This window comes from Mastomys coucha, unplaced genomic scaffold, assembly GCF_008632895.1.
Source record: "Mastomys coucha isolate ucsf_1 unplaced genomic scaffold, UCSF_Mcou_1 pScaffold5, whole genome shotgun sequence".
Classification (NCBI taxonomy): domain Eukaryota; kingdom Metazoa; phylum Chordata; class Mammalia; order Rodentia; family Muridae; genus Mastomys; species Mastomys coucha.
In genome coordinates this window covers 117,188,093-117,215,958 of record NW_022196911.1, presented here as the reverse complement: position 1 = coordinate 117,215,958, position 27,866 = coordinate 117,188,093, and the positions used below count along the sequence as shown (strand labels likewise).

The 27,866-nt window shown below is 54.7% G+C and overlaps 4 protein-coding genes and 1 long non-coding RNA gene across 16 annotated transcripts; 3 read left to right on the top strand and 2 right to left on the bottom strand.

The window, feature by feature from the left end:
- Positions 1–2,101: 2,101 nt before the first annotated feature.
- LOC116077321 lies at positions 2,102–3,141 on the bottom strand. The gene is made up of 2 exons (XR_004113207.1): positions 2,629–3,141; positions 2,102–2,463 (listed from the first exon to the last, which is right to left on the bottom strand). It is a non-coding gene; the product is annotated as an uncharacterized LOC116077321 (long non-coding RNA).
- Positions 2,829–11,343, top strand: Mafg (MAF bZIP transcription factor G). Of its 7 annotated transcripts, XM_031351787.1 has the most exons (4): positions 2,839–3,151; positions 6,396–6,428; positions 6,532–6,595; positions 6,677–11,343. In XM_031351787.1, exons 3-4 carry the CDS (start codon positions 6,560–6,562, stop codon positions 7,127–7,129), a joined length of 489 nt encoding a protein of 162 aa, XP_031207647.1. In that variant the 5' UTR covers positions 2,839–3,151; positions 6,396–6,428; positions 6,532–6,559; the 3' UTR covers positions 7,130–11,343. The 7 variants fall into 7 exon arrangements, with proteins under 7 accessions (XP_031207644.1, XP_031207647.1, XP_031207645.1 ...); XM_031351784.1 differs by having other exon boundaries at positions 2,829–3,151; positions 6,532–11,343; XM_031351785.1 differs by lacking the exon at positions 6,396–6,428 and having other exon boundaries at positions 2,840–3,151.
- Positions 11,344–11,454: 111 nt separating this feature from the next.
- Sirt7 (sirtuin 7) lies at positions 11,455–18,028 on the top strand. 2 transcript variants are annotated; one of them, XM_031351779.1, is made up of 10 exons: positions 11,455–11,592; positions 11,659–11,796; positions 11,879–11,983; positions 14,282–14,352; positions 14,440–14,512; positions 15,299–15,397; positions 15,474–15,710; positions 15,853–15,933; positions 16,124–16,230; positions 17,341–18,028. In XM_031351779.1, exons 1-10 carry the CDS (start codon positions 11,497–11,499, stop codon positions 17,540–17,542), a joined length of 1,209 nt encoding a protein of 402 aa, XP_031207639.1. In that variant the 5' UTR covers positions 11,455–11,496; the 3' UTR covers positions 17,543–18,028. The 2 variants fall into 2 exon arrangements, with proteins under 2 accessions (XP_031207639.1, XP_031207640.1); XM_031351780.1 differs by lacking the exon at positions 17,341–18,028 and adding an exon at positions 16,618–17,232.
- Positions 18,029–18,314: 286 nt separating this feature from the next.
- Positions 18,315–25,857, top strand: Pcyt2 (phosphate cytidylyltransferase 2, ethanolamine). 4 transcript variants are annotated; one of them, XM_031353228.1, is made up of 14 exons: positions 18,320–18,497; positions 20,381–20,469; positions 20,889–21,050; positions 21,582–21,648; positions 22,239–22,323; positions 22,528–22,572; positions 22,868–22,921; positions 23,354–23,492; positions 23,901–23,983; positions 24,281–24,358; positions 24,539–24,604; positions 24,774–24,839; positions 24,986–25,074; positions 25,174–25,857. In XM_031353228.1, exons 1-14 carry the CDS (start codon positions 18,409–18,411, stop codon positions 25,274–25,276), a joined length of 1,215 nt encoding a protein of 404 aa, XP_031209088.1. In that variant the 5' UTR covers positions 18,320–18,408; the 3' UTR covers positions 25,277–25,857. The 4 variants fall into 4 exon arrangements, with proteins under 4 accessions (XP_031209089.1, XP_031209088.1, XP_031209092.1 ...); XM_031353229.1 differs by lacking the exon at positions 22,868–22,921 and having other exon boundaries at positions 18,315–18,497; XM_031353232.1 differs by lacking the exon at positions 25,174–25,857 and having other exon boundaries at positions 18,321–18,497; positions 24,978–25,049.
- A 1,333-nt stretch (positions 25,858–27,190) lies between these two features.
- Positions 27,191–27,830, bottom strand: Npb (neuropeptide B). Of its 2 annotated transcripts, none has more exons than XM_031352508.1 (2): positions 27,564–27,830; positions 27,191–27,488 (listed from the first exon to the last, which is right to left on the bottom strand). In XM_031352508.1, exons 1-2 carry the CDS (start codon positions 27,792–27,794, stop codon positions 27,360–27,362), a joined length of 360 nt encoding a protein of 119 aa, XP_031208368.1. In that variant the 5' UTR covers positions 27,795–27,830; the 3' UTR covers positions 27,191–27,359. The 2 variants fall into 2 exon arrangements, with proteins under 2 accessions (XP_031208368.1, XP_031208369.1); XM_031352509.1 differs by having other exon boundaries at positions 27,191–27,452.
- Between the last annotated feature and the right edge of the window lie 36 nt (positions 27,831–27,866).

Genomic DNA, 27,866 nt, shown 5'->3' with positions numbered 1-27,866 from the left:
GGGGTGGGGGTGGGGTAGGGGAGTGTGGAAGGAGGTGTTGGAACATCAGTTGGAATCAGTCTAGCAATGGCTACCCTTTAGTAGGCTAGCCAGGACTCCCGGCTGCTGCTTCCTGATGATACCTAAGCAGGTGGCAGGAACAAGGAAGAACATGTGGAAGGATAAGTCCAGGTGTGAAGCGAATGTCCTGCCAGGTCACCACAGTTGGTGACTGTCTCCATAGCCCAATGCTATACTCACCCTTCCAGCCCCTCTTAGCGGGGTGCAGGAAGTGGTCCTCCCTTGGACCAGTACGGAGTGATGAAGATACAGAACACATGGATGCATCAGGCCTCTGACCTAATATCTGCTGGGGTGTACGTGTTGAGGATTAGGCTGTGGTCTAGTGATTGAGCATTTGCCTCACATGTGTAAGACTCTGGGTTAGATCCCTAACACTGGAGGGAGAGGGGAGGGATGGGGGATGGTGGGAGAGGTTGAGGGCTTGCCAGTCACGATGCATGCCTGTGAAACTGACCCGCAGTTTCACGAACCAGGAACAAAAGGACACCGGAGCCAAGTTGAGGGTTTCCAATCAAGGCTCTCTTTTACTTGGGGGTTTCAGCAATTATATACAAGAGAACATACTGAATCTCTGGCTACAACGACATTTGAATACCATAAGGAATTAGGGAGGAGTCAGGAAAAGTCCGAGCAAATTCTAGGAGGATGTCAAAGGGAAACTGGCTGCAGGGCTAAAGGTGTAAACTCAGGGCGTCTAGCGGGTCTCAGCTCCAGGGAATGGCTGGAGGCGCAGTCCACAGTGGGGGAGGAGGTCAACAGCAGACGTCTTCAGGCTGTATGCATGCCAGCCAGCAGGCGCTTCTCAGTGTAGCCCTGGCTGTCCTGGAACTGGATTTTATAGACCATGTTGGCCTTGAACTCAGAGACCCACCTGCCTCTGCCTCCAGCAGACTGGGATTAAAGGCTAACGCGTCCAGATACTCTTGACTGCAAGGCTTTGCAGCTAGTCTGGGCAATTAAAAAAAATAATAATAACATGGAGAACATGGGAGCTCACAGCTATCGTCCCAGCATTTGGGAGGCTGAAGCAGGAGGGTTGCTGCTGACCTACAGAGCCTACAGACTAAGACCCTACCTCACAAGTAGAAGAAGAACACAGAGAGGGAGGACAAAGGTAAGTAACAGAAACCCACAGGGCATGTGTTGGGGGGTGGGGCGGTTATTGCTGTGAAGAGACACCATGGCCTCAGCAACTCTTCTAAAGGAAACCGTCTCACTGGGTCTGGCTTACCCTTTCAGAGGCTCAGTTCATTATTGTCATGGAGAGAAGCAAGGCAGCATGGGGGCAGACAGGCTTAGAGTTCTGCATTCTGATCCAAGGCTGCAGGAAACTGGAAGCCACACACTGGGCATAGCTTGAGTATATAAGACCCCAAAGCCTGTCCCACAGAGACACTTCTTCCAACAAGACCACACCTCCTAATAGTGCCACTCCCTATGGGCCAAGCATTTAAACACATGAGTTTATGTGTGCCATTTCTATTCAAATCACAAAGCATAAGGAGTAATTCTCTGTAGTCTGAAACCCTGGCAACAGCCTGTGAGAAGTAAAGACCCCCACCCTACACACTCCCCAAAGAAATACAATATAAAGAACTACTTTTTGAGGCTGGGTGTGGTGGCACAGGCCTTTAATCCCAGCACTTGAGAGGCAGAGGCAGGCGGGTCTCTGACAGTTTGAGGCCAGCCTGGTCTAAACCTTGTCTCAGGAAACCAAATTTCGCTGAGCAGTGGTGGCGCACACCTTTAATCCCAGCACTTGGGACACAGAGGCAGGCGGATTTCTGAGTTCGAGGATAGCCAGGGCTATACAGAGAAACCCTGTCTCAAAAAAAAAAAACAAAAGAAAACAAACAAACAAAAAACCAAGAAACGAAGTTTACCGTAATGAATTACAAAGGACACACAGAGGCCCGCCTCCAGCCTGCTTACCCCCTTTTCCTTGTCACTTATCTTACAGAATGAGTCATCTTTTCTCGATTCCAGAAGACCACATAGAAAGTTCAGAACCTCGAAATGAAAACCTGACCCCTCCTACTTTCCTTCTTTTACTTTTTCAACAGCAGCGGGAAGTCTTCTTACAGAAAAAATAGCAGCATAATGCACCCAAAGTAGTTTTAAATGCGGCAGAAAAGGGTTGGGAAAAGTACACAACTCTTCCAGGGTATGCACACTATCCAAAGAGATGGTCCACGGCTGCAGGTGAGCCCCTAGCACCCTCTCGAGATTAGTCACCAGTGAGCGTCCTCCAAGCCCTCGTGTCATCTTGGATATTTTGGGGATCTGAGCTGGGGTCGGGGCTGTACCCCTCGGCAGTGGCGTCCTTTTCAGCCCGTAGACCCATTTAGAATGAGGACACCGCAGCAGCACGGGGTAAGGAGTTAAACCACTGTATCACATCTGCAAAACAGCAAATGGGTTCCCACGTGGTGACGCTCGTCTGTGATTCCCGCTTTCAGGGGGCCGAGGCAGGGGCATCTCAGGGAATTAAAAGCCAGTCTGCTCGCTGTACAGAGAAACTCTGCACCCAAGTGAAGAAAATCAAACAAACCCGAAAATACCCACTCAGGTTCTGTTCCAAAGACCTCAGTCTGAGTTGGAGATCTGGAGGGAGCCAGATGCACCCGAGTTGGGGACCCGAAACAGACACCAGCCCCGAGAAACTGACTCGGCAGGAGCCTGCCCAGCCCGGCGAGCGCGGGGACTACTCCCGCGAGACGTTGCCAGGGCGCGGCGGGCGTTGCCAGGGGCGACGGCGCGGGGGTGCGCAGGCGTGATGGGGGCGCGCTCGCCTTGCTGCCGCCTCGCCTTTCCCTTTAAGCTTAGGCCAGCCGCGTCGCCGCTTCATGAATGGAACCCACGTGACCAAACATCATGTGACGTCTGAGGAGCGGCGGCGGCGGCGGCGGATTCTGAGCCCGGTCCGGCCCGGCCTTCCTAGCGCGCTCGGCCCGGCCCGCGCAAGCGGCCAGTCCTCCTAAGCCCCCGGCCCGTACCCTTCGCGCCCGCCCCAGCCCCGCGCAGCCCCGGAGCGCGCGCGCGCGGCCCCGCCCCAGCCCCGCCTCGGCCCGCCCGGGCCCGCAGTGTGGTGAGTGCGCGGGGCTGGGGCAGGCGGGCGGGCGGCGGGGCCTGGCCTCCGGGTTGCGGCGCCCCCTACGGCGGCGTGTGCCTCGGTTTCCCCGCCAGTCGAAAGCCGGCCGTTCGCCGGTGCCACCCCAGAGCCGGTGTACCGGGCGACGGCGAGGCTGGGGACGGGCGTGCGCGCGGCGGCGGACCTCGGGTGCCCTGCGGGGGGCGCGATTTAAGGGCGAGGTGCGCGCGTCTGCCTGGGTCAGCGGGGTGGCCGCACCGGGCTGCTGACTCATCAGGTGTCCGTCGGCTTCCGCGCGGGCGGGGTCGCGCGCGGGCCCACGGGGGAGGCGGCGGGGAGACCCTGCTGCGCGGCTGGGGCTCGCCACGCGCGTGCGAGCCCAGCGGAGACGTGCTGAGTCATCAGCATGAGGTCACTCGGTGCTCCTGCTGACGCTGGGCCAGGGCGGGGGGCCCGGGCTAGCTCTCCGTCCGTCTAGTCGGGAGGCAGGGCTAGCTAGATCCCGGCGGTGAAGGTCGGGCCAGGATCCGGGGTCGTGTTTAAGTTTGACGGACCTGTGAGTTGGAGGCAAAAGCCCCGAAGGAGGCGTTACAGGGGCGCGCCGCAGGTTTCTCCCGGGGTGGAAGGTAAAGCCCCAGGCTTGCGCATCCTTCCCAGGCTCTTGGGCTCCTGGCCCGGGTCCCACAACTGGGGCAGTTCCCCAAACTGGGAGACCGATCGGTGTACGCTGAGGGGAGGAGCTTAGGTGGGCCGAGCCAGCTCGTCTGGGAAGCAGGCTTCTCTCTGAGTGACCCTGAATGGCCAGGCTGCGTCGGACCTGGATGGAGAAGACCGGGAGGCAGGGGAGAAGGGTGTGTGGCTGGGGCAGCTCCAACCAGCTAAAGCGAGCAAAGGATGGATCTAGGCAGCTGGTGGGAGTTTTGAGGTGCAACCATGGAGTGGAAGATGTAGTTCTGTTTATCCCAATGTTACTCCTTTCCGAAGAGTTTGGGGTCCCACTGTTGCCTGACGTGACCAAAAAGTGTGTTTCCCCGTTGGGTGCCTGGAGACTCTTGGGAAGTGACAGCTTTGTGGGGTGTGGCTGAGTGGCTGTTTACTGACTTATCTGTTATGAAGGTTCTAGAACTCTATTCTGTATTGCTTTTGTGCTGAGGGATGTCCCCTCAACACTCAGCGCACTGAGCCCTGAGGCTGCTTGTAGGTGCAGTGGTTTCATTTGGGATGGAACTTTATGCCCTATGAAACTTCAAGGTCCCAGAAAAGTGTTAAACTCTGGAGGCACTATGCTTCAGTGAACTGCACGTTCTGAGTTCCTTTCAAATAATGTCAGCACCTGAAGGAGGGAAGACCTAAGTTAGAGTCTCCTGCATTGAGGTTTATAGGCAAGGTTGAGCAAAGAAGGGTCAGTATCTTGCTTGAGACTAATGTCCAGATTGTCCAGTGTGAGAGGACAGAGGTGCCCAAACCTTCGGTCAGCCTGAATGGGTGGTCCAGAGTCCCTTGGTGCCTTGAGACTGTCCATAGCTGTGAGTTGGACAGCTGAGTTGGGGGGCAGCAGGTTGAGATCAGCTTCTCTGAGCTTCTTCCTCAGGCTCTGGAGAGCTCTCTGAACTGTATGTTTCCCTCAGCACAGCTGTCCCCTAAAACTGTCTGCCTAGTCACTGTGTATCCCTAGGTTTGCAGAAGCCAGGCAGGTAGCTAGAGGCATTGGCTTTCCTGAGACCTGCCCTTCCCCCTTAAGCATACATGAGCATATTCATGCTCGTTCCTGTGCACACACACACCTTTGATCAGGAGGCAATTGGCTGCACTTGTGCTGAGTTCAGGCCTTTGGTGGAGGGTAAAATCTGTTGAGGAGGCATTTTTCAGCTCCCAGCTGCCACACGCTGCACTTTTCTGTGCGATCTCAGGAAGTCACCGTTTTGAGCTCAGCAGTCTGTAAGGGAAGCTCTTGCTAGGGCTGTCCCTCTCACCTCGACTTAACGCTCCTATGTGAGTAAAAGGCCAACTTGTAAGAAAAACAGATGCCCTCAGACCTCTAGATCTGAGTTCTGCCTTTCTCTTTGACCTAGCAGGACTGTTGCCTCTGAAAATGCTCGTAATCTAGTCCTGTAGAAGTGTCTCTGGTTTGCGTGCTCAGTGTTTGCGTGTAGCCACACCTCCTGTTCAAGGCTAAGAGCAGTAGGGTACAGCTGATGATGCTCATGCTTTAGTTCTTTTGAGAAGATGGACCAACTCCCCACACAGCACTGTTTTTTGCCTCAAGTGCTCAACAGCCTTCAGGCTCCCAAAAGAGACCTGCAACCTCACCTGCAGGTTCTTCCTCATTTCCCTGCATCTAACCTGGAAAGGAGGGGATGTACCCGTGGGACTGGTGGGTGTTGGGCTAAGTGGGGATTCCCAGCCTAGGTATACAAAAATGCCCTTGGCAAGGCTTTAGAAAGCTGAAAATGAGATTGAGCCCAGAGGGGTGGCTTACTGTAGGAGGTAGCTGGTTTGCTTTTGTTCCCTGGTCCTGTGGTCACTGACCCTAGGCAGAGAGCCAGAGACCAGTCAGTGACCCAAAGGGGCTGGCTCTTGCCTGCTTCCAGCTAACAGTGCTCTTCCTCTGCTAATTATGGGAGCCCTTGTGAAACACCCTGTGTCGGGTGGGGCAAGAGTACAGGATGCTGCAACCAAGCCACAGAATGGTTACCCCATCTGTAAAGGAGATGGATGGGGAGGACTGGAGGGGCCTTGGCTCAGCTCCTCCCAGCCGGATTGCCTGCTACCTGGAAGGTGAGAGGATTCCCAGTCAGCCAGTTAGAACAAACCTGGTCCCCTGCCAGAATGAGGTAGGAAGCAACCTCCCAGGTCCTGGAGGGAGAAAGGGCATTCTTTTGTCCTGGGCCAGCTCAGGGAACATATATGGGAAGTAGGACCTTGGAATACAGGGTCCCTGACTGACCCTTGCTTGCTACTGGTCCCAGTAGTGGGTCTCTTGGGGAGCTGCTGGCTGGCCAAAGGAACAGGAGAACAGCTCAGGAAGGGAGGGAGGCGATACGCTGAGTCAGCATGACTCGCCAGGAACAGGGCGCTCTGGGGCAGCACTGGGGTTATTTTTAAAGCTCAGCTTCCTTCTAGGCTTGCCCCTCCTGCAGCCCAGACCTTCTAATCTCTCTCTGCTCCCTTTGTCTTCTGCCTTCACACCGCTGCTTCTGCTGCTGCTGCTGCTTCTCCGATCTCCCACCTGTCTCTCTAGGGAAAGGGCCTTCTGTATAGCAGCCAAGCTCAGGTCAGGTGAGGGGCAAGGCTCTGTGGGCTGAGCACCAGGCAGCAAGCTTCTGTTAGGGTGGAAAAGAGTCTCAGGGTCCTGACCTCTGCTCTGTGTCTTGCAGAGTGCCTGCTCACTGTGTCCCCCGGGTTATGACGACCCCCAATAAAGGAAACAAGGCCTTAAAGGTGAGTGGAGAGGCTGGGCTTGGGGTGTGTCGGGCTGGGCATGCCTACTCTGCTGTGACCTTGTGTGCTGTGGCATTCCAGGTGAAGAGGGAGCCAGGCGAGAATGGCACCAGCTTGACCGATGAGGAGCTGGTAACCATGTCGGTGCGAGAGTTGAACCAGCACCTTCGAGGCCTATCCAAGGAAGAGATTATCCAGCTGAAACAGCGCCGACGCACACTCAAGAACCGTGGCTACGCAGCCAGCTGTCGAGTGAAGAGGGTGACACAGAAGGAGGAGCTGGAGAAGCAGAAGGCGGAGCTACAGCAGGAGGTGGAGAAGCTGGCCTCTGAAAATGCCAGTATGAAGCTGGAGCTTGATGCCCTGCGCTCCAAGTATGAGGCCCTGCAGAACTTTGCCAGGACCGTGGCCCGCAGCCCCGTGGCCCCGGCTCGGGGTCCCCTTGCTGCTGGCCTGGGGCCCCTGGTTCCTGGCAAGGTGGCTGCCACCAGCGTCATCACAATAGTAAAGTCCAAGACGGATGCTCGGTCATAGGGACACGTGCAGTTGCCAGGCAGGTCTTTGAGGGGCCACTAGGTGCGTGGCAAAGTTGGCAGCCCTGTCCTCTTCCTTTCTTTCCCCTTCCTTTCTCCTCTCCCTTCCCTCTTTCCTTCCCTGCAAAGCACAACCTGCACCCAGGGGCACCGGGCTGAGCCCCTTGATCATCTTTGTTGTCACGCCTGTGTTTTGTACGTTGGGATCGGTCAGTTCAACAGTGATGTTGGGTTGCCCCTAACCCCTTTGTACCAAGGCCATGCAGGCTAGGAGTCCAGAGTGGGCGCTGTGGGAATGGACGAGAGTGCACATGGGCAAGTGTACTGGGCTTGGGTCTGCCCTTGTCTCCCTGGTGGTCTGCAGTGGGACTTGAGTGCTTTCATTTCAGATGTCCAGTGGGCCTCTCATCTTGATCCAGAAGGAAGAGATGGGCTCTGCCCTGAAAAGTGGTTGTGTCTTGAAGCCCTTGGATGGATAGGCCACCAGCCTGGGCACTGGGGCAGGAACCATGGTGCTGGAGCCTGGCACAGTGCACCGGATAAGACCAAATCGCTGGTTATGAGTGTGGGTGGAAGGTGTGTCAGTGTGTCCTGCGATGGGTCCGGTGTCACTGTTTACATGACCTGTTTGTGTGGTTATATAGCCCTTTATTTAAAAGAGAAGTTCCTTTTACGGAGTTATTAAATTATATGTTTAAGAGCTAAAAAGAAAAAAAAAGCTACAGAGTATTTATAAAATTGTCTTAAAAAACAAAAACAAAAAACATTTGACCGTATAAATGGAAAAGGGAAGAAAGTATAGTAGAAACTTTGCTAGTTTAAAAAAAAAATCCCTTTCTTGTAAACCTGAGGACAGCTCTGTGGCTGTTGGAGTTTAGTTTTTATACACAGAGTTATCAGACATTACTTATAAACTTAGTTTAAAAAAAGAAAAAGAAAAAAAAAAGCCAAGCTGCGAGCCTCCCAGAGGCTGTCCTCTTTGATATCTCTTTTGCAATTGTACCGAAAGTGACTTATCCCTCGCCCTTCCTGCTTCCGTCTTGCCGGTGCCGTGGTGTTGTCCGTGCCTGGTGAGGTTTTGTGCAGCCGTAAAGTGCTGGTGCTTCTGGTGACCTTTGACCTGTGGCTGTCCCTGTGTTTTGTGTGTGTGTGTGTCTGTTTTTTTGGATTTTGTTGTGGTTTTGCTTCTGCTGGCTTGCTGGGCCCAGGTAGAACGTACTCCACTGGACTACAGGAGGCTGCCTGCGTCTCACATTTTGCTGCACTTGTCCATTCCTCTGCCACGTGGTCCCTCTGAGCCTTGGCTTGGCATTGTGGGTATAGGGCTTGGGTTAAGGCAGTGGCAGAGTAAGTGAAATCGGGAGCTGTCAGCTCCCATGCTGCTTCCACATCCACCACCTCTGGCCCTGGGTGGTGACATTGCAGGGACCAAGGTGTCACTGTGGGTGCCCACAGGGCTGTGGCCTACCTGTCCTTGGCCGTCTTCCTTCTGGCCTCAGCTTAGTTCCTATAGGCTTCATTGGGGCCTCAGCTAGGCCGCCCCAGGGGCCTACCTTGTGGGTTGGGAGTCCTGTCACTCATGTGTTTCTGAAACCCCGTTCTGTGGGGTGGTGTTTCCCAGGCAGATTGGTTGGGGGCAACCATTCTTTCCTGTGTCACTGTGAGAGCCTGGAGGCCTCCACCATCGCCAGACAAGGGCTTTGGCCCTAGGGCCAGGTCTGTCCTTCCCCAGTGTCTGCTCTTGGCTCTGGGCCCTTATTCTGCCTCCTTCAGGATCTGCGTCTTCCAGGGATCCGCTGTTCGACTTGGAGGTGCTTCTCTGCAGGTTCCAAGCCTGCCTCCTCACCCCAGCTTTCCAGTGGAGGCTGCCCACCTTCCAGGCTTGGCTCAGGAAGCTTCTCATAAGCGGATACCCATCTGCAAGAGGCTACATCCCTGTGGTCACAGCCTCCTGCTGACATAGCTGATGTCTTCTCTAGGGGCCCTGATCCCTGAAAAGCACAGAAATGTGGTCTGGTGAAAGGAAAGACTGGCCTGACGGGCCTTTACCTCGTAGGCAGCAGGGTTTTCACTCAGTTTGACGCAGAATGCAGGGCTTTGGGAGCAGGACCTTTGCCACCCTGGCATTTCGGTGGGCTGCTTTGGCTCAAGGTGCTCAGACACTCCCATTGATGCCTGAGTCGGATATGAGTGGAAATCTGGACTGTTGATTCTAAGTTACCAGGTGACCTCATCCCCTCCCTTGGTTCTCTAATTGGTCTCCAGATGAGTTAGTTGCTGATGCCGACTGGCAGCAGAGCTGGTATGGATTGTGCCCGTGCCTAGAGGAGGAGAGGGACAGGCTTTCTGAGTTTTTTGGTACTGGCTGGGCAGTTGTGTACTGGCTGAGAATGGCCCTCTGTGCATAGGTCCAGCCTGCAGGGAGGATGGGGAAGAGAAGGCTGGGGCTGGGTGTGTGGTAACAGGAGTAGGTCTTTGCTTCTGAACAGGATAGAGCCATTCTCAAGGCTTTCAGGTTTGCAGCATCTGCTTCTTGAGTCTGGGGAACTTTCCCTGTTGAGCCAGCCCTGCAGCTCCATTCCCTGTCCCTTCCCCTTGATTTCCTGACAGTAAATCCTGTGTCCAGTTGTGACTGTTGCCTGTTTTTCTGATCATTGTTAATTCCGTTTTCCTAATGTGAGGGTGTTGTGTTTGACTTTCTGACACAGCGAATGGAGAGCTTGGGCTGAGGCCAGGTCTCCCAAACTTCTCTGCTGAGTAAACCATAATGTGTGACTTCCCTCCTACCTTGACTTTGCCTGACTCTTTCCTTGGACATGGACACTCAGATTTCATAGAAAGCCCACAGGAGATGGTTCAGTTTCCTCTGTAGAGTATGGTCCCAGAGAGTCCTCCCTTCCATTGTGTCCAGCTGCTAATCTGGGTGTGGGACCATCCATGCAGGGTGTCCATGGCAATACTGAGTTAGTTATACAGGGATCACTACCATCGGCAGGCTTCCCAACAGGCTGTTCTCAGTCCATCTTTCAGGTCTGTGTGTACTCTGTTAGCAGCAGCCTTGGTGTTCAAGGCCAGGGTTTGCAGTTTTTGTAAGTTACAGCCCACTTGGAGATGGTGAGGCCAGTTCCCTGCTGCCTCCCTCTCTGGTGTGGCCACTTGGCCACAGCTCCCATCCACAGCTGGGATGTCTGAGCCACAGCCTGCTACACTGTTTCCGCTCTGGGATCTTCTGAGTTACTTTTTTAGGCTGTGGTTTGGTGAAAGGAACCAACACATTAACGACTCCCCCCCCCCCCCCCCCCCCCCCCCCCCAGAAGCCACTGAATAATTCTTGGCATGTTTTCTCAGTGCCATTGGCTGCCTGGTTTGGGAGCAGTTGTGGAGAAGAGGACAGAATCAGTACAACACAGTCATGGGTATGCCGAGCTGCTCACAGCTCAGCCTGTTTCTGGCATGTGTCCTGGGTCTGTGCTATACCTGCTGGGCCAACTGCACACATATGTACCCTGCCCCTGGAGCAACAGCAGTAATGGCACAGGTGTTTCTGGAAGTGTGAGGTAGAGTGTTTTAGGAAGTGTCCCTGATAGATTTCCTTGTTCTCTATGGCCCCAGTTGGGGTTTTGCCCCCTCCAGCAACTTTATGCCCCAACTCCACTTTTCCTCCCATTCTCTGTCTGCTTGTCTCTGAAGCCTTTAACCAAATGGGAATGGGTACAGAAAGCCTTCTCCTGGCAACTTAGGGCAACAGGACAAGGGCTATTGTGTGTCCAGCTCTGTTGGTCTCCTGGTGCTGAGAGGTGTGTCCAAGCAGAGTTGATCAGCCCCTGCCTGCCCTGCAGGGCTGAAGCCAGGGGGAGGTTAGTAGAGAGTACCCTAAATGGGGTGAGGGTCCTTAAACATCCAAGTGAGGAGGGGCTGTAGTGTGGCTGCAAGGTGAGACCCTGTCTCCTGCACCTGGGTAGGGCCATCGGGGATCTGGCTGCAAGGTGAGGCCTGGACTTCCGCATCAGTGGAGAGCATCAGTCACCTGGCCTCAGCAGGCAACAGCCTTGGTGCCCACCCGTGCCCTGCGCAGTATTTATTGCTAAATTATTGTCCAGGAGGGGCGGCACTGGGCCTGGCCCCCCGGGTATTTATTGCTGTACATAGTGTATGTTTGTGATATATAAGGTTTTCTTTATTTTGTATATGATCAATAAACGCCTTTTAAAGAGATCTGGTGGTATTTCTTTGAAACCCTAAGGAGCAAGGGAGAGCCCGGGTGGGAAGGGCGAGCCGGAAGGGGTGGGAAGGCCGGGCCGCGCGCATGCGTCTCTGTAGGTGCCGGATGAGGCGGAAGCGGAAGCCGGAAGCGCAGTCAAAGGAGCGATGGCAGCCGGTGGCGGTCTGAGCCGCTCGGAGCGCAAGGCGGCTGAGCGGGTCCGGAGGCTGCGGGAGGAGCAGCAGCGGGAGCGCCTCCGCCAGGTAAGCCACGGCCCTGGCCGCGCTCGCGCCGCCGCGCGCTCGCGCTCACCTCCTGCTCGCCCGTAGGTGTCACGCATCCTGAGGAAGGCGGCTGCAGAGCGCAGCGCGGAGGAGGGCCGGCTCTTGGCCGAGAGCGAGGATCTAGTGACCGAGCTGCAGGGTCGGAGCCGGCGGCGTGAGGGCCTCAAGCGCCGCCAGGAGGAGGCGAGTGGCGGGCAGCGGGTGCTGGGCTGTGGGCTGTAGGCGGCGGGCTGCGGCCCAAATAACCAGCTCTGGCCCCGGTCAGGTGTGCGATGACCCAGAGGAGTTGCGGAGGAAGGTCCGCGAACTGGCCGGAGCTGTCCGAAGTGCCAGACACTTGGTTGTCTACACGGGCGCTGGAATCAGCACTGTAAGTGAGGGACTGCGCGTTGCTTCAGGTGTGGGGCGCCCCCTTCTGGGACACAAACTTGGGCTGTACGGTGCTGGAGTTCAAATGCTCGCTCACCTTTGCAGTAACTTCAAGGTGTCCTTTCTTGGAGACCCGAACACAGTTCTAGGTTTAAGATTTAACTAAGGCAAAGCGGCAGTGGTGGCACATGCCTTTAATCCCAGCTCTTGGGAGGCAAGGGGATCTTTGTAAGTTCAAGACCAGCCTGGTCTGCATAGGGAGTTCCAGGTCAGCCAGGGCTAAAGAATAAGTCAATCAATAAATAATAATTTAGCTAAGTCAGAGAGTTTAAGAATGCTTAGTTTATGACCACTGGTAAGACAGGGAACAACAGTAGGGCATAGAATGCTTAGTTTATGACCACCGGTCGAACAGGGAACAACCAGCTGCCTGGTAATGCCTCCTCCCTTAAAGTGGAGACAGATTGATTGGTCCACAGATGATGTGGACAAACTGGAGCCCTAGACTTTCTCCTGAGTCTGTACTCCTTGAAGAAAGATAAATGGAAAACCAGTGTCCAGTCCCAAATCTCTAATCTCAGGACTCAGAAGGGGGAACCTGGTAGAGGAGGAAGATCAAGACCAAAATCAGCCTGGCTCAAAGCTTGACCCTGTCTCAAAAAAAAAAAAAAAAAAAAATCACGCATACACAGACAGAGTCATAGTACAGCAGGTACATTCGAGATATCCTGTACTCTTGACTCTGTGAGCTTTCCTGGAAAAGCTGAGGGATGACTAGCTTTGAACTTGAATATTTGACCCCAGGTGAACTCAAGACAGTTTCTATTATGAAGAAGCCCTAAGGTGGTCTGGAGAGACAGCTCAGTGGGTAGCGAGCTTGCTATGCAAGCTTGAGGACCTGAGTTTGGACTCTCAGAATCCATATGAAGAAGCTAAGCAGTGCCACACTCTATAAGCCCCAGAACTGGGAAGACAAGCTGAGAAGCTCCTCTGAAGCCTGCTGGCTAGGCAGCCTAGCCAGATCCATGAGCTCCAGGCACAGTGAGAGACTTAACAACTACAACAAAAAAGGTGGGGGTGGGGTGGGTAGTGAGAAGGCTCACTGAATACTTAGGCACTTGCTACCAAGCCTGGTGCCAGAGTCGGATCCTCAGAGCTCACGCAACAGGAGTGAACGGTCTTCTGACTTCTACTTGTGTATCATGACCCTTGCACGACATCCCTTTCCACAAATGTGTTAAGAGAAAAAAAAAATTAAGGTGGACAGTGAGCTTCACATACCGACATACGTAACATGCACCTCTCCACACGTGTGCACACATGCAAACACATATACAAACACATACACAGACAAAAGAAGACCTTTGTTACAAAGGTAGCAGCCTACAGTCATAAGCACACAGGTACAGTGCAAAACCAATGACAGGGTTAGACTGGAAATCCTTAGGGCTGGGAAGTCCTTGTGTGTTCTTGCTGCCGTAGCTGCATCGAGACATAAGCATTTGGGGCCCAACCCTTCATAGTCACGTGGTGATCCAGTTACGACTTTACAGCAGTAACTCTACAAACCTGATGGCACCTAAATACCGCTTGCAGCTCTTAAATGCGGTCTAAGAACTGTTTGAGGTTCCTCAGAGTACTGGGGTTAGCTGCCTGGCCTGTACTCCTCTGACCTTAAGCAGTGATGTACACAGGGCTTCTCCAGCCAGGATCCAAAGATGCCTGGCTTCCAGACGGCTTTCTTTTCTGTTTTTACTGTCATTGTTTGCTTCTCGTGGAAAGTTACTTAACACTTACCTGTCTGTAGAGGTTTTATGTTAATTTGGAATAAAAACCTCAGAGCTGCAGGATATAAGTGGGTGGACAGAGAGCTTCCTCCTGAAGCTTACTATTTTCTAAACATGACCCGAACTCTAAAATATGTTCCTTTGGACACTGATGAGCCTAACCAATTTTCCCCTTCTGTGTTCAAGACAGATGTGGATTCAGCTGTTCACTGCTAAGTAATGGTGTTCCTGAAGTAGGGTGGGGTTCTCTGGTATGTGGAAGGGTGAGCTGGCCAGACAGGACAAGAAAGTCATTTGGATGGAGGGAAAGACCCATACTGGGGTACATCCCACTTGGAAGTCAGACAGGTCAGCGGTGGACAGGACAGACACTGACTTATAGGCATGTCCTCTATGGGAGTCAGACAGGTCAGCAGTGGACGGGACAGACACTAACTCATAGGCATGTCCTCTATGGGGACACGCCCACCATTCTGCAGTGCCTGTGGTATCTTTTTTGTCCTAATGTGCAGGCAGCTTCTATCCCAGACTACCGGGGTCCTAATGGAGTATGGACACTGCTTCAGAAAGGAAGACCTGTGAGGTGAGCATGTCAGAGCTTTCTCCATGGTTAGGGAAGAGCTGTGTCTGCCTGGCAGCTCTTTCACCTCTGTTCCCTCGAATCCTACAGTGCTGCTGATCTAAGCGAAGCGGAGCCTACCCTCACCCACATGAGCATCACCCGTTTGCATGAGCAAAAGCTGGTAAGAAAGCTGGTGGTAGTGGCGCACGCCTTCACTCCTAGTGCTTGGGAGGCAGAGGCAGAGGGAAATCTCTTTTGAGTTCATGGACATCCTGGTCAAGGGTGAGTTCCAGGACAGCCAGGGCTACACAGAGAAATTCTTGTCTTGGAAGAACAAAAACAAAAGAACAAACAAAAATCCCAAAAAGCTGGAAAGAACCCAGAGCTATATCTCAGTGCCCAGGTGGGAAGCCATCCTACCTCCTAGTCAACCCGGGGATGAAGAGTCCAGCAGCTCAGACTCCTGTATGCTCTCTGCTCTGCATTCTCTGAGGCAAGGAGAGAAGCTCCCGCATTCAGCTTCCCAGTCAGGGTCTTTAGACAGCAGCCTAGCTTCAGAGGAGGCTTGTCAGAAACCTCCAGAGATCTGCTGAACAAGCAAGGAAGCAGATATGCCCGGGCTCTGGGGGTCAGGGGGCAGGGGAGGAAAGGGATGTGAAAGAGGATAGATGATCCAAGAAGCTATTGATCCAAGGTGGGCGTGTCACCCTGCCTGCCCCATGTGACCAGTGCCCCACACTGCTCCTCAGCTTGCAGGAGCAGTACTGATGCTCACCCTCCTGCTGCCCCAGCACAGCAGGGTTAGTAGAGAGAACATGGCACCTTCTCACCTCAGGGCTCTCCTGGGTTGCAGTTGCCTCCTTGTTTTGAAAACTTTGTCCCTTGTCCAGACTGGGCTCAGAATAATTCCACTGCCGCAGGGCGCGTCCTTGTCCCTTACTAACTGCTACCACATCCTGACTTCCAGGTGCAACATGTGGTGTCTCAGAACTGTGACGGGCTCCACCTGCGGAGTGGGTTGCCACGGACAGCTATCTCGGAGCTCCATGGAAATATGTATATTGAAGTGAGCAGTGCCCAGGGGGGACCCAGGGCCTGGGTGACAGGTAGATGTCAATCACTGTGTCCTCTCTCTTTCTCAGGTCTGCACCTCCTGTATCCCTAACAGAGAGTATGTACGAGTGTTTGATGTGACTGAACGTACCGCCCTTCACCGACACCTGACAGGCCGGACCTGCCACAAGTGTGGGGCTCAGCTTCGGGATACCATTGTGCACTTTGGGGAGAGGGGGACATTAGGGCAGCCTCTGAACTGGGAGGCAGCGACCGCGGCCGCTAGCAAAGCAGACACAATCCTGTGTTTAGGGTCCAGCTTGAAGGTATGTGCTGACAACCCCATGAACTCACTGTGTGTTGAGCATGTTACTAGCCTGCCTCCCCAGAGCTACCAGCCACTAGCAGGCAGTAGATTTGCCTCTTAATCCTCCTCCTCCACTGTGTTGTGTCTATCCACTCGAACAGGTACTAAAGAAGTATCCTCGCCTCTGGTGCATGACAAAGCCCCCAAGCCGTCGGCCCAAACTCTACATTGTGAACTTGCAGGTAACAGTGGGTGCTTAGAGCTTCCCCTTCAGACCTGAGCCTTAGATGGGAAGAGCCAGGGGGATGTACCACTTGTACATCCTGAAAGTCTTGTACAGGTTTAAGTGTGTCCCTGGGGAGGAGTGACCCAGTCTTCGGGGGACAAGTAAAAGGTAGGAAGTCGGCCCTCATCTGCCTTTTTTGTCTTCAGTGGACCCCGAAGGATGACTGGGCTGCCCTGAAGCTTCATGGGAAATGTGATGATGTAATGCAGCTCCTCATGGATGAACTGGGCCTGGAGATCCCTGTCTACAACCGGTGAGTGGGTGCAGCATGGCCCCATTCCTGCCCCTCTATGTGATGGGCCGTGTCTGTCTGCTGTGAGCCTCAGAGGGAGGCTGAGGCAAGGCTCGACCATGTGTGCACACTCTTCCACCCTGACTGGTATGGAGCCTAGAATCTCTGAGGAGAGGGGGATCTGCCAGTGTGCTCTTCAGGATACTCCCCACAGATGATTTGCAGCCTGGGTGGACAGCTGTGAGGGGTGAGGACTGTGCAACTCTGGTCAGACAGAATCTGTGTCTTTGGTTTGGGGATATTTGGGGAAAACTTAAACAAATTGCCTTGATACAGAATTGTGATAATTTAGACTTGGTGTGTATATTGAGTGAAAAGTTTACACTTTCTTTCTCTGTGAATTTTCAGGGTCTTATAGGGGAAATCAATAACTTCTTTTAATCAAAGGGTTCAAGAAATTAAGGATCCCTTCACCTCTGGGCCTGGCAATTCTTGTATGTTATGTTTGTGGTGTTTTGTGACGTGGGCCTCTCCTATGCCGCATTGTTAATGTTGTTGTTGGTTGTTGTTTTTTTTTTCTTTTAACATTAACTTAGCTCATTTTTTAATCAGTGCTTATTTGTATCTTATGTTTATAATATGTGGTTCTACATTTCAATCAGACACATGATTTCTTCATGGTGTAGTCTATAGGCCACACCTCCCCAGTCAACTGGCCTCCCCCTGCCCCCATCCCTGTCATGCAGTCTGGGAAGGGGAAAAGGGTCTGGTCCACCTGCCCCCATCCATACAAGTGAAAGGTGGGGCCCAGAGTTGCTAGCAAGTTATCCTTGGAGGTGGAGCCATCCTGTGGCTAGCACTACCCCTTCCTGTGTGTGCAGCGCCCTCTGACAGTGGGTGAGACATGGAAGAGACTGGCGAGGGCTGCTGCTGGCCTTCGGGCTGCCGCTCAGGAAGACTTTATCCTGCAGCTTGGTGACACTGAGGCTGCTTCTAGCTAAAGCCCAACCAGATTAAGACATAGGGGAAGGGGAGGGATGGCGGGCGGCCTCAGACAGCTTTCCTGGGCCTGGGAGGGTTGTGATTGGAGGGGTTTTCAGACCTGCCTGATGCTGCTCTTCTTTCTGTTAGGTGGCAGGACCCAATCTTTTCCTTGGCGACTCCCCTCCGTGCTGGTGAAGAAGGCAGCCACAGTAGGAAGTCGCTGTGCAGGAGTAGAGAAGAGGCCCCAGCTGGGAATGAGAGTGCCCCCCTTGCCTCAGCGCCCCCCATCCTAGGAGGCTGGTTTGGCAGGGGCTGTGCCAAGCGTGCAAAAAGGAAGAAAGCAGCATAGCCCAGTGTTGACAAAGAACCGTTGGCACTTTGCGGATGGCTTGACCCTTGTTAAGGGGCCCATGTCACCATGAAGGCGAGAGTGCCCCCACCAGATCTAGCGGAAAGAACTCTGAGAGGGTGACACTTCACGGTGACAGTCGTCTTTAGCCATTTGTCCTTGTGGAAAAGCCTCTCTTGCACTGCTGTGATTGCCCCACTATGGGCTTCATCTTCAAGGACACCTCCTTCCTATTCACCCCTGTATAAAGGTGGCAACAAGGCCTTTGTGAGAAAAACTCCAGTCCTTCCCAGGCCTGGCCAGCAGAAGAGTCCACCACTGCCTTACCTCACTCTCCAGGCTAGTCTCAGGGCCTCCCTCTTTCTACTACTTATTACTTAAAAGTGTTCACTTTATAGAAACCTTTTTCTGTATTGGGTATGCGGCGGCACGGGGAGGATCTAAGCCTCCAGTCTGAGCAAATCTTATTAAACATCTCTCTATGGCTTTGGTGTCTCAATGACTATCACATGCACCCCCGAGGTGCCTGCATCTGAGGGCCAACATCGCGGTGCTTTTGAAAGACCCAGTCCCTAGGAATGCTTAAGGCATGGGGCAAGCTGCAAGCAACTTGTGCCAGCCTGCTCCGTTCGCCTGTAGAGAAGTCAAATGCAAAGGCCGGGCCACCTGCAACACAGACCATGCATTGGCCGCCTAAGTTGGGCGGCGGGGTGTGGCCCGGCTAGGGGCGGGGCCCTGGGTAGCGCACGCCAATTGGTTGCACCAAGCGGGTGAGACCCGCGTGAGCGCGCGCAAGCGTCGAGGGCGGGGCGACGGTGCTGTGTGTCGCGGGAGCTGCCAGGACTTGCCGGGGGGCCTCTGGTGCCATGATCCGGAACGGGCACGGGGCTGCCGGCGCTGCTGGGCTGAAGGTTTCCGGGGGACAGCGCACCGTGCGAGTGTGGTGCGATGGATGGTGAGTGGGGCGGCGAGGGGAGGGCGGTCACCTCGGCGTCACGCACCGGCCGTTGGCGGATCCGGAGTCTTCAGAGGCCGCACGAGGCAACCTGGCCTCCGGTCACTTAGGAGTGCAGCGTGCCCGACACGGATGCATCGGACGGTGCACTTCCCGAAAACCGGAAATGCGGCTGTCTGTTCGCCTTGGGCTTTTACCCGGGTTACCAGGTCTGGAAGGCCATGAGCTTCTCTGGCAAATCAGCCCGTGACATCTCTTTAAGAAAGTCCTGGAGCTGTCAACAAGCCGAAGAGATGTTGGCCTTTCTGTAACTTACCATCTTCAGCCCTTCGTCGTGCCTACCCCTTGTGGATGAGAAGGGATGCGGAATGGTCACCAGGGCTCCTCAGGGGATTCAGAGCGGAGTAGGCTAGACTTTGTGCGTTTCTTGAGTGTTTTTGGTTTGTTGCTGAGGATGGGATCCGTAGCCGTGTGTGCTGTATGTACAGGCAAGTGCTCCATCACTGACTTACATCTTCAGCCCCCTTCTGTTCTTTTGCACCCGAGTCACCAGCAATGGCTTTGACTTCGTGTCAGTGGACTATGACCTTGGCCCCGCCACAATATTGGGCCCAGTGCCACAATCCCAGACTCTGACCTTTGATCTTGCCCTGTCTGCCTAGTGGGCACAAGGGCTGTCCCGGAATTTACCCATTATCATTGTCCCACGTCCCACCCGGTGCACTGTGGCACTGATAATACCCCACTAGGGCTCTAGAGGAAGCAAGCAGAACCTGTGGCCCACACTGGCCCATGGCAAAGTATACATACAGGTGGCTCTGGTACACACTGGGACACCCTCAGTGCCCAGCATGTTTCTGGCTTCTGCATAACTTGACCTTGACAAAGTACTTGTGGCCAGACCTAGATTTGAGGATAAAAACTCAGTGCCAGGTGACAGGCATTTGTTCTCTCAGAGAGCTAAGCCAGGCCATGGGGGTGGGGAACTGTCCACTGCGTTAGGGTAGAGCAGAGTATGTTCCCAGCTCAGGGTCCTCTCTTGTTTCCAAGATTGAGTGTGGGTTGTTGATCCAGGAGTACTATTTTTGTTTAGGATGCAGGAGGTTCCATGTTCAAATCCCAGACAAGCTCTTGTATCTTACAGGCTGTGGATGTAGCTCAGCTGGTATTATACTTACCCAGCATGCACAAAGTCCTAATTTGTTTCTAGCACCAAACAGATGGCTTTGGGTGGGGATCCCAGCAGATGGAGTCAGGAGGATCAAGAGTTTAAGGTTCCTGGGTGGTGCTGGCGCACACCTTTAATCCTAGCACTTGGGAAGCAGAGGCAGGTGGATTTCTGAGTTCAAGGACAGCCTGGTCTACAGAGTGAGTTCCAGGACAGCCAGGGCTACACAGAGAAACCCTGTCTCAAACAACAACAATAAAAAAAGAGTTGAAAGTCATTCTTGGCTCCATAGTGAGTTTGAGGCCAGCCTGGGCTACATGAGACCTTATTGTCCAAAAAGAAAAAAAAGCAAAAAAGAACAGAAGCAGCTTGTAATGCCTGTCCATAGCAGGAGGTACCAACAGGGCAAAGGCAGTCTGAGACAGGGGAAATGGTTAAACATTTGTCAGTGAACAGCTGTCTTGGGAGCTCAAGCCAGGGCTTGTGTACCTGAATTTGCCACTCTCACTAGACCTGGCACTTACTCTGGCACTTACTGAGTCCTGCCCTAGGTCCAGTACCTTGGGTATGGATAACTATAAGCCCAACACTCTGGGATCTGGGCTAAGCGAGCCCTGGTGAGGGGTTCTCGAGGAGCAAAGCTGTACCCCACACACGTCCCCCAGTTTCCTGTCACAGTCAACACAGGACCTGACTGCCCTGTCTGTCCTCACAGCTATGACATGGTGCACTATGGTCATTCTAACCAGCTACGCCAGGCACGGGCCATGGGGGACTACCTCATCGTGGGTGTACATACTGACGGTAAGGTGGGGGGCAGCTGTGCCTGAGACTCCAATGGAGTAAGCCTGCAGGGCGGGGTGGGCAGAATGGGTCCTGCATCCTTCCCCAGAGCACATCGGAGACTTGGTGACTCAGAGAGTAACAGCCTGGGCCCAGCTGTAGAGAGCTGTGGTAACACTGGACAGCTGTATTGTCTGTCCCTACCCTGGTTCTTGAAACAGAAGAGACTGATCCCTCTTTTTAGTTAAAGACCATCCTTGTTAACCAGCAGATTCCCTGAGCACACATGCTGGCCAGAGGACAATGCTATTGGCACTGGGTCCTGTGGGCTGATGCTAGATGCACCGCTGCATACCATTGCACACTGTGCAGCCTTGAGATCCAGGCTCCTGAAGACTTGGACATCACTTACCTTGTTTTGTCCTTTTCTCTGTCCCTAGAGGAGATTGCCAAGCATAAGGGGCCCCCAGTGTTTACCCAGGAGGAGAGGTACAAGATGGTACTGGCCATCAAGTGGGTGGATGAGGTGGTGCCCGCTGCTCCCTACGTCACCACACTGGAGACACTGGACAAGCACAACTGTGACTTCTGTGTTCACGGCAGTGAGTGGACAGGGTCTGGAGGTGGGAGCTGGGCAGTCAGACATATTGACGGCTTCATGGAGACAGTGGGCCTTTCGTGTTATCCTGCGCACATACAAGAAAGCTCTGGGACCTTCCCCAGAGCAATGGTAAAGGGAAAGGGGGCGATGGGGATGAAGAGTTCTGGTCCCTGGGGACTCTGAGTTAAGAATCCCTGTTTGTGAGCCTAGTCTGATGGCACATAGCTATCATCTTAGTGTTAGTACTAAGGAGGCTGAAAGAGAGACATTAAGTGTTCTGGATTAGCAGGGCAGTGGCAGGGCACACCTTTAATCCTAATGCTTGGGAGGCAGAGGCAGGTAGATCTCTGAGTTCAAGGCCAGCCTGGTCTATAAATAAAGCAAGTTCCAGAACAGCCAAGGTTATTCAGAAAGCCTTGTCCCAAAAAGAGTTCTAGATCACCCTGGGCTACATAGCAAGACACACCCTGCCCTCTCTCAAAATAACAACAAAAAAGAAACAAATCCTTTTCTGTGTGCGTGTCGCCCCTAGATGACATCACGCTGACAGTAGATGGCCGAGACACCTATGAGGAAGTGAAACAGGCAGGGAGGTACAGGTAGGTACAGGCAGTGGGGCTCAAGAGCAGACCCTTCCTAGCTCTCTCTGGTTGCTATGTTGACGTAAGGCATTTGGGCCCTCGGGCAGGTGTGGAAAGTGCAGGACAGGATGCTTTGCATGGTCAACCCCAGGGCCTCTGTGCAGGGTTGCCAGGCTGAGCTCTGCCAGAACGGCACTGTTTGTAGGGCATCCGTAGACTCCGGTGCCCCTGGAGAGCTGCCTTTTTATTTTAATTAACTGTAATTTAAAGAGCCAGCTGTGGCTAGTGGTTCCTACAGGGACAGAGCAGCCAGAAATGCACAGCAGGGTTTGGGCCTAGGTGTAATAGAGACCAGAGGGAACAATGTCGGACTGGGAGCCAGAGCTGTTGTGTCCTGAATGTGGCCTGCCTACTCTGTGGAGTTACATTGTACAGTTGAGTGAGCCCTCCACTTCTGTCACCAATATGAGCCCATTACTCCTGCCCCAGTCCGGTTTTCTGTTGTAGGTGGTCATGGGTTAGGGTCGTGTCCCTCAGGTGGCTTCTGCCTAGAGCAGAGCCTCAGGAGTGTATCCTGGATGAAAACCTCCACCTTACCTCTGTCCCAGAGAGTGCAAACGCACCCAGGGTGTGTCCACCACAGACCTCGTGGGTCGCATGCTGCTGGTGACCAAGGCCCACCATAGCAGCCAGGTGAGTCCAAAGGAATGGGGTCTGGGATATGGTCCCTGGGCTAAGGACACAGCAGTGGGGGAGGGGCGTTGCCTAACCACCCTTGGGTTTATCCTGTTTCTCTCCCCGGCCATCCCCTTAGTGGGCTCCGGGGCCATGATGTGCTGGTCCCAGGGTTGGCAGTCAGGAGGGCCAGCTTCCTTAGCCTCTTGCCCTTGTGCGCAGGAGATGTCCTCTGAGTACCGGGAATATGCCGACAGTTTTGGCAAGGTGAGTACAGCCTGGCTTGCCGAGGCCACTCTGGAAATACAGCTGACACTCCCACCCACCCCCATAGGCTTCCCATGGGGAGAGGTTGCCCCGGAACTTCAATATCTGCCCTCCTCCCTCTCTTTCCCAGTGCTGACCAGGTACTGACTATCAGGCTTGGCCAGCTAGTGGATGCTGGGAGGGAGGACAGGCAAGAGGTGGCCAGTCCCAGCAGCCACTTCTTGGAGGAGGAGCAAGGACTGCCCACCTACAGGTGGCATCTAACCAAATGGCCTGGCCCTCTCTCCCTTTGTAGCCCCCTCACCCGACACCTGCCGGGGACACACTTTCCTCAGAAGTCTCCTCCCAGGTGACCAGATGGTGGCCTCAGGGTGCCGGGTCCCCCAGAGGGCTGTGTCGGCTGGCCACTGGGCTCTGCGCCTGCTCCTGGTGGTGTGTTGCTAGGCAGAGCTGGTGTTGACTGCAGTATCTTCTGTGGCCACCGGGTGGAGCCACAGTCCTGCTAGCTACAGTGGTCCTGCGTGGCCTTATCATGGTGTGTCCCTGCCCCTGCCCCAAGTGCCTGCCTGGACACAGCCCCCAGCTGTGCTGCTGGGTTATCCGCAGGCTGGGGTTGGGGGGAGTCCAGCCTGTAATGCTCTTTGCACATCTCCCATCACCCACACCTACGATAGGGGCACAGGGAGCCCTGGGCTCAAAAGAATGACCAAGGGGAGGGTGCTGGGTAAGGGGCACACCTAGAGGCCTCTACTGCTGACTGGTTCCTTCTCTTGACTGACAGTGCCCTGGCGGGCAGAGCCCCTGGACAGGGGTATCCCAGTTCCTCCAAACATCCCAGAAGATCATCCAGTTTGCTTCTGGGAAGGAGCCCCAGCCCGGGGAGACGGTCATCTATGTGGCTGGTGCCTTTGACCTGTTCCGTATCCTCTGCTGTCTCAAAGTTGTGCCCGAGTGGGATCCATAGACTCCAAGGCTCCAGGGTTGAGCTGGGTTGTAGTGGGTGCGGCCCTCATCAGGGAGAATGGCAAGGAGTCTTGGGTACCGGCTTTGGGGACAGAGCCCTTCCCTTACTAGCCCATTACTGCTACCTTGGTTGTTTTCCTCTTCTTCGTTCATGGGTTTGGGGATGGAACACAGGGCTCTGTGTATCTGAGGCAAGTGATCTGCTGAACTACAACCCCAAGTCTTGCTCTCTTGAGACAGAATTTTCTTGCATAGTCCAGGCTGACCTAGAACTTGCAATACTCCTGCCTCTGCCATGCAAGTGCTGGGTTTCCAAGACAACACCATCATACAGAGCTAGTTACTGCTTCTTAATCTGGATATAGACATCGGGCACGTGGACTTCCTACAGGAGGTGCACAAGCTAGCCAAGAGGCCCTACGTCATCGCCGGCCTACACTTTGACCAGGTCTCTGCCCTCCTCCTTGCTTGCTTCTCAGCACCCCATCAGCTGATAGGCCATGGGGTCCCTCAAGGGGCCTTGCTGGGGTCAGTGTTGGGCACAGGTGGCCTCTGAAGGATTGAGGAGGCCCCCAGGTGCCTAGCAAAGGTGAGCTTGGCTCTCTTCTGGAGTCCAGGACAGCCTTGCCTAGGGCTTTTCTATGAGAGGGGGCACTTTTCCCAGCTTCTGCCCACAATGGCCAGCTGGGAGGGAAGGCACCATTCATTTGAGGTCCTCCAGCTGAGCCAAACTCACTGGCCCTAGGAAGTAAACCGGTACAAAGGCAAGAACTACCCCATTATGAACTTGCACGAGCGGACCCTGAGTGTGCTGGCCTGCCGGGTAAGTGGACTGAGTCAGGGCCGGGTGGCTGGGCCCTATTAGTGCAGTTTCTTTCCCCTGCTGAGGTGTTTGAGAGTCCCATTTGCCTGCTGGCCCCAGTCGTGCTGCCTCGCCCTGCTGGCTCCCCTCGGCCCTGGGATGAGGACTGAGTGAGTTGCTTCACTGGCTGTGTTTCTGCAGTATGTTTCAGAAGTGGTGATTGGGGCACCCTACTCCGTCACAGCAGAGCTCCTGAGTCACTTCAAGGTGAGGCTTCACTTGAAGTTCTCTTGAGCAGAACATGATGCCAGTATTCCTAGTGGCTCTTGCCTGCATCAGCCTGGGCCAGTTTTCTTGGGTCTGGACTAGCCCTAAGTGGTTGCCAGTGGTGGCACAGCGACTCTGAGGAAGTCTCCTGACCCTGCTCCCTCTCCAGGTGGACCTGGTGTGTCATGGGAAGACAGAAATTGTACCCGACAGGGATGGGTCTGACCCCTACCAGGTGGGTTGTCCCGGCCTGGGCTGCCTCTGGGAAGTAGGTGCAACCATCCTTGCTGGTATTGGTCTCCCATGGGTGGAGGGGCACCTGGTGTCTTTGTGGTCAAGAGACTTCTCATCTCCTACTTCTCTTCCCATTGAGGCCTTCAGGAACCCAAAAGAAGAGGTATCTTCTGTCAGATTGACAGTGGCAGTAACCTCACCACAGACCTGATTGTGCAAAGGATCATCAAGAATAGGTGTGCCCCTCCCCTCTCCCGCCCTTCCCCCTCTGGCTGGGTTGGCAGTGGGCAACTCCCTGTATTGGAGAGAACTGGCTTATTCCTGTCTGGCCTCAGGTTGGAGTATGAAGCACGGAATCAGAAGAAGGAAGCCAAGGAATTAGCCTTCCTGGAGGCCATGAGGCAGCAGGAGGCGCCGCCAGGAGGGGAGACTGAGTAGCCTCTGATCTGGAGACATCATTCACGCCCGTGCTCTGTGCCCACCTCTTCACTTCCTGCCCTGCTCTGCTTCTGTGTCTTGGTGTCAGCTCACACAGTTCCAAAGGAAACCGGCCTTGGTGAGGGTGCTGTTCCTGCCTGCCTGTGAGCCACCCGCCCGCCCGCCTGCCTAGCAGCAGGCCCTCAGTCCTTCCCACTGAGCCAGCCCAGTGAGGCAGCCCCGTGGGCAGGATTAGCAGTCCCACTTGTGACTGGAGGAGAGTTGCTGTGCATCCTTGGCATCCAGGGGTTCCATCTGCCACTGTCCAAGTCTTGGCCAGGGATACCCCTCCTGCCTGACTGGAAGCTGCCCTCTGCCCACCGAGCTTTGATGAAAGGTCCAGAGGCTTTGGGGACCTCTGTTCCTGGGCCACCCTGCCTGTGGGCACCCTCTACCTTGGGGCACGTTCTAGCACCCCATTCCTGACTCCTAGAAGATGCATTTCCCCCATGGCTGGGCCAGCATGGCTGTCCTCTGCATAGACCTCTGGTCCACATCTTGTACCTCAGTGGCTCAGCTGAATAAAGCCTAGTGGGAAGTGCTTTGTGGGCTCCTAGCCCTGGGGAGATGCAGGAACCCATCCACGGCCACCCACAGCAGGAACCGGGCCAGGAAGCTGTCAGCCTGTGCACATGCCCCTGGCTCTCCCATAGACTACAGACAGGGTCTACTTCTGGGTGCCCTGGGGGGTGAACTTGGAGTTCCGCAGTTGCTGAGGCCCCTATAGCTGCCTCTTGGTGGTTGATTGTGGAGAGATTAGCTCAGTGATGAAGCAACTGGCAGCAATGGTGAGACCCAGGCTTCTCCCAAACATGGGTGGGAGATTCTGGTAGAACCCTCCTATCCCGTGCCTGGTCAGCTGCAGAAGCTGATAGACCTGCCCTGTCTCCTCCCTTTGAGGCAGGAGACCTGGAGTCAGGATCTGGAGAAGGGGCACACATACCTCCAGGCTGGACAGCCTTTGGCATTTTCTCCTTACTTCAGCCCTGCTGCCTGCTAGGAATGGGTAGTGCCCACTGTAGGAGCCCACGGCTGTGAAATACCGTGAGCAGTCTCAGGTCAGGGAAGCCATCTGAATGTGCTGCTGCCTGGACCCAGGGGCTGGTCCCCAGGGTGACCATACAGGCAGGCATGGTCTTGTGCCACCCGTGGCCCCTTGGTGAGGTGTGGCTGAGGGCACCACCACCGATAGGAGGATGCCCTCAACAGCAGACTCGGTGCTCAGACCAGAGCTCAGGTACTCGAGGTGGTGCGGGCCTCGAACCTGTGTCTGCCTTGGGCTGGAGGGAAAGCAGGGCAAAAGAGAAATAGCTGGGACAGAACTCAAGTCCGCTGCCCACTTGGCTCTGTGACCCAGAACATGTGAGGAGTGGACCAGGCAGGCCACTGAGCCCTGCGGTCCCTCTGAAAAGCAGCCAGGCCAAGGTTCTACCGCCACAGTGAGTGGATCTAAGGGTTCCCGTGCAGTTCTGCCCTTGCTCTGGATCTGCAAGCCTCGGTGGCCCTCCATGATTTGTTGCACACACAGTAGCTGTGTCCTTCAAGGCCTTTGGGAGGGGCTTCACCTGGGGTGAGGCAGGACACAGAGCAGGGCTTTCTAAAAGAACCTATGCGCTTGAGCTGACAAGGGTGGCTCTGAAAGACCGAGGGGCAGGATGGTAGGGTTTGAGGATCCTCTGGGGGTTGTTTTAAATGGCCTGCAAGAACAATCTGCCCAGTGCCTACTGCTTAAGAAGGGGGTCACCTGTTCGGACTCTGGAGTCGGGGTGGGGGCTCTATCCCCTTTCTGGCTTTGTAGAAGAGGGAAAGACCCAGCCAGGCCACAGAAGGGAAATGGAGCAATCATCACCCTGGGACCGCTCAGCCAGGCGCCCGTGCACAGGAGCTCTTGTTTTTCTTTATTCATTTAGCCATTTACTATGGAACATGGTGGGAGTTAGGGGCCACAGGAGCCAAACCACACAGGGCCTATGCTACTTCAAGCAAGACTGGGCATGGGGGGGGCGGGTAGTCACCGGCCGCAGAGTGAAGTTTGGGTTAGGGTTCAGGCGCTCCGGCATTCAGCTTCGTGCAACGACAAGAAGACGTCCGCCTTACACTGGAAAGTCCCTCGGCTGTTGAGTTGCCGCTGGCAGCTCTGCAGGTTCGGGGTCACATCTTTGACACACAGGGCCTGGGTAGGCGGTGGAGGCTGAGGGCCCGCCCCTGTCCCACCAGCTCCCGCCACCCACCGCCTGCTTGCACTCACGAGGCTCCTTATGTTGGGACTCAGTTCCAGGTCGCGCAGAGGTCCCGTTCCCACCCGGGGTGCTGGAGACTCGGAGCGTCGCGTGGACGGGAACCTGTAGAAACTCGACAGTAGCCCCGCGGCACGGCCCACCGAGTAGTGGTGGGGTCCCGCCGCGGGCTTGTACCACGCGAGGGCTGGCGGCAGGAGCAGAGCCAGGGCGGCGGCCACCAGCGTCCTACACCGGGCCATGGAGCTGTGCGGCAGGGGCAGGCAGAATGTAGCGGATTAAGTCTATGGACCAGGAAGGGCTATATATTTACA

Bases quoted from the DNA above. Each gene is read 5' to 3' on its own strand.
- Mafg (XM_031351781.1), top strand. From the start codon at position 5,772: ATGGGAGCCCTTGTGAAACACCCTGTGTCGGGTGGGGCAAGAGTACAG. The intron at 5,933-6,531 runs GTGAGAGGATTC...TGTGTCTTGCAG, and splicing joins GATTGCCTGCTACCTGGAAG to AGTGCCTGCTCACTGTGTCC.
- Sirt7 (XM_031351779.1), top strand. From the start codon at position 11,497: ATGGCAGCCGGTGGCGGTCTGAGCCGCTCGGAGCGCAAGGCGGCTGAG. The intron at 11,984-14,281 runs GTAAGTGAGGGA...CCTAATGTGCAG, and splicing joins CGGGCGCTGGAATCAGCACT to GCAGCTTCTATCCCAGACTA. The intron at 14,353-14,439 runs GTGAGCATGTCA...CGAATCCTACAG, and splicing joins CAGAAAGGAAGACCTGTGAG to TGCTGCTGATCTAAGCGAAG.
- Pcyt2 (XM_031353228.1), top strand. From the start codon at position 18,409: ATGATCCGGAACGGGCACGGGGCTGCCGGCGCTGCTGGGCTGAAGGTT. The intron at 22,324-22,527 runs GTGAGTCCAAAG...CCTTGTGCGCAG, and splicing joins AGGCCCACCATAGCAGCCAG to GAGATGTCCTCTGAGTACCG. The intron at 23,493-23,900 runs GTATCCTCTGCT...ATCTGGATATAG, and splicing joins TGGTGCCTTTGACCTGTTCC to ACATCGGGCACGTGGACTTC.
- Npb (XM_031352508.1), bottom strand. From the start codon at position 27,794: ATGGCCCGGTGTAGGACGCTGGTGGCCGCCGCCCTGGCTCTGCTCCTG. The intron at 27,489-27,563 runs GTGAGTGCAAGC...CCGCCTACCCAG, and splicing joins GTCCCAACATAAGGAGCCTC to GCCCTGTGTGTCAAAGATGT.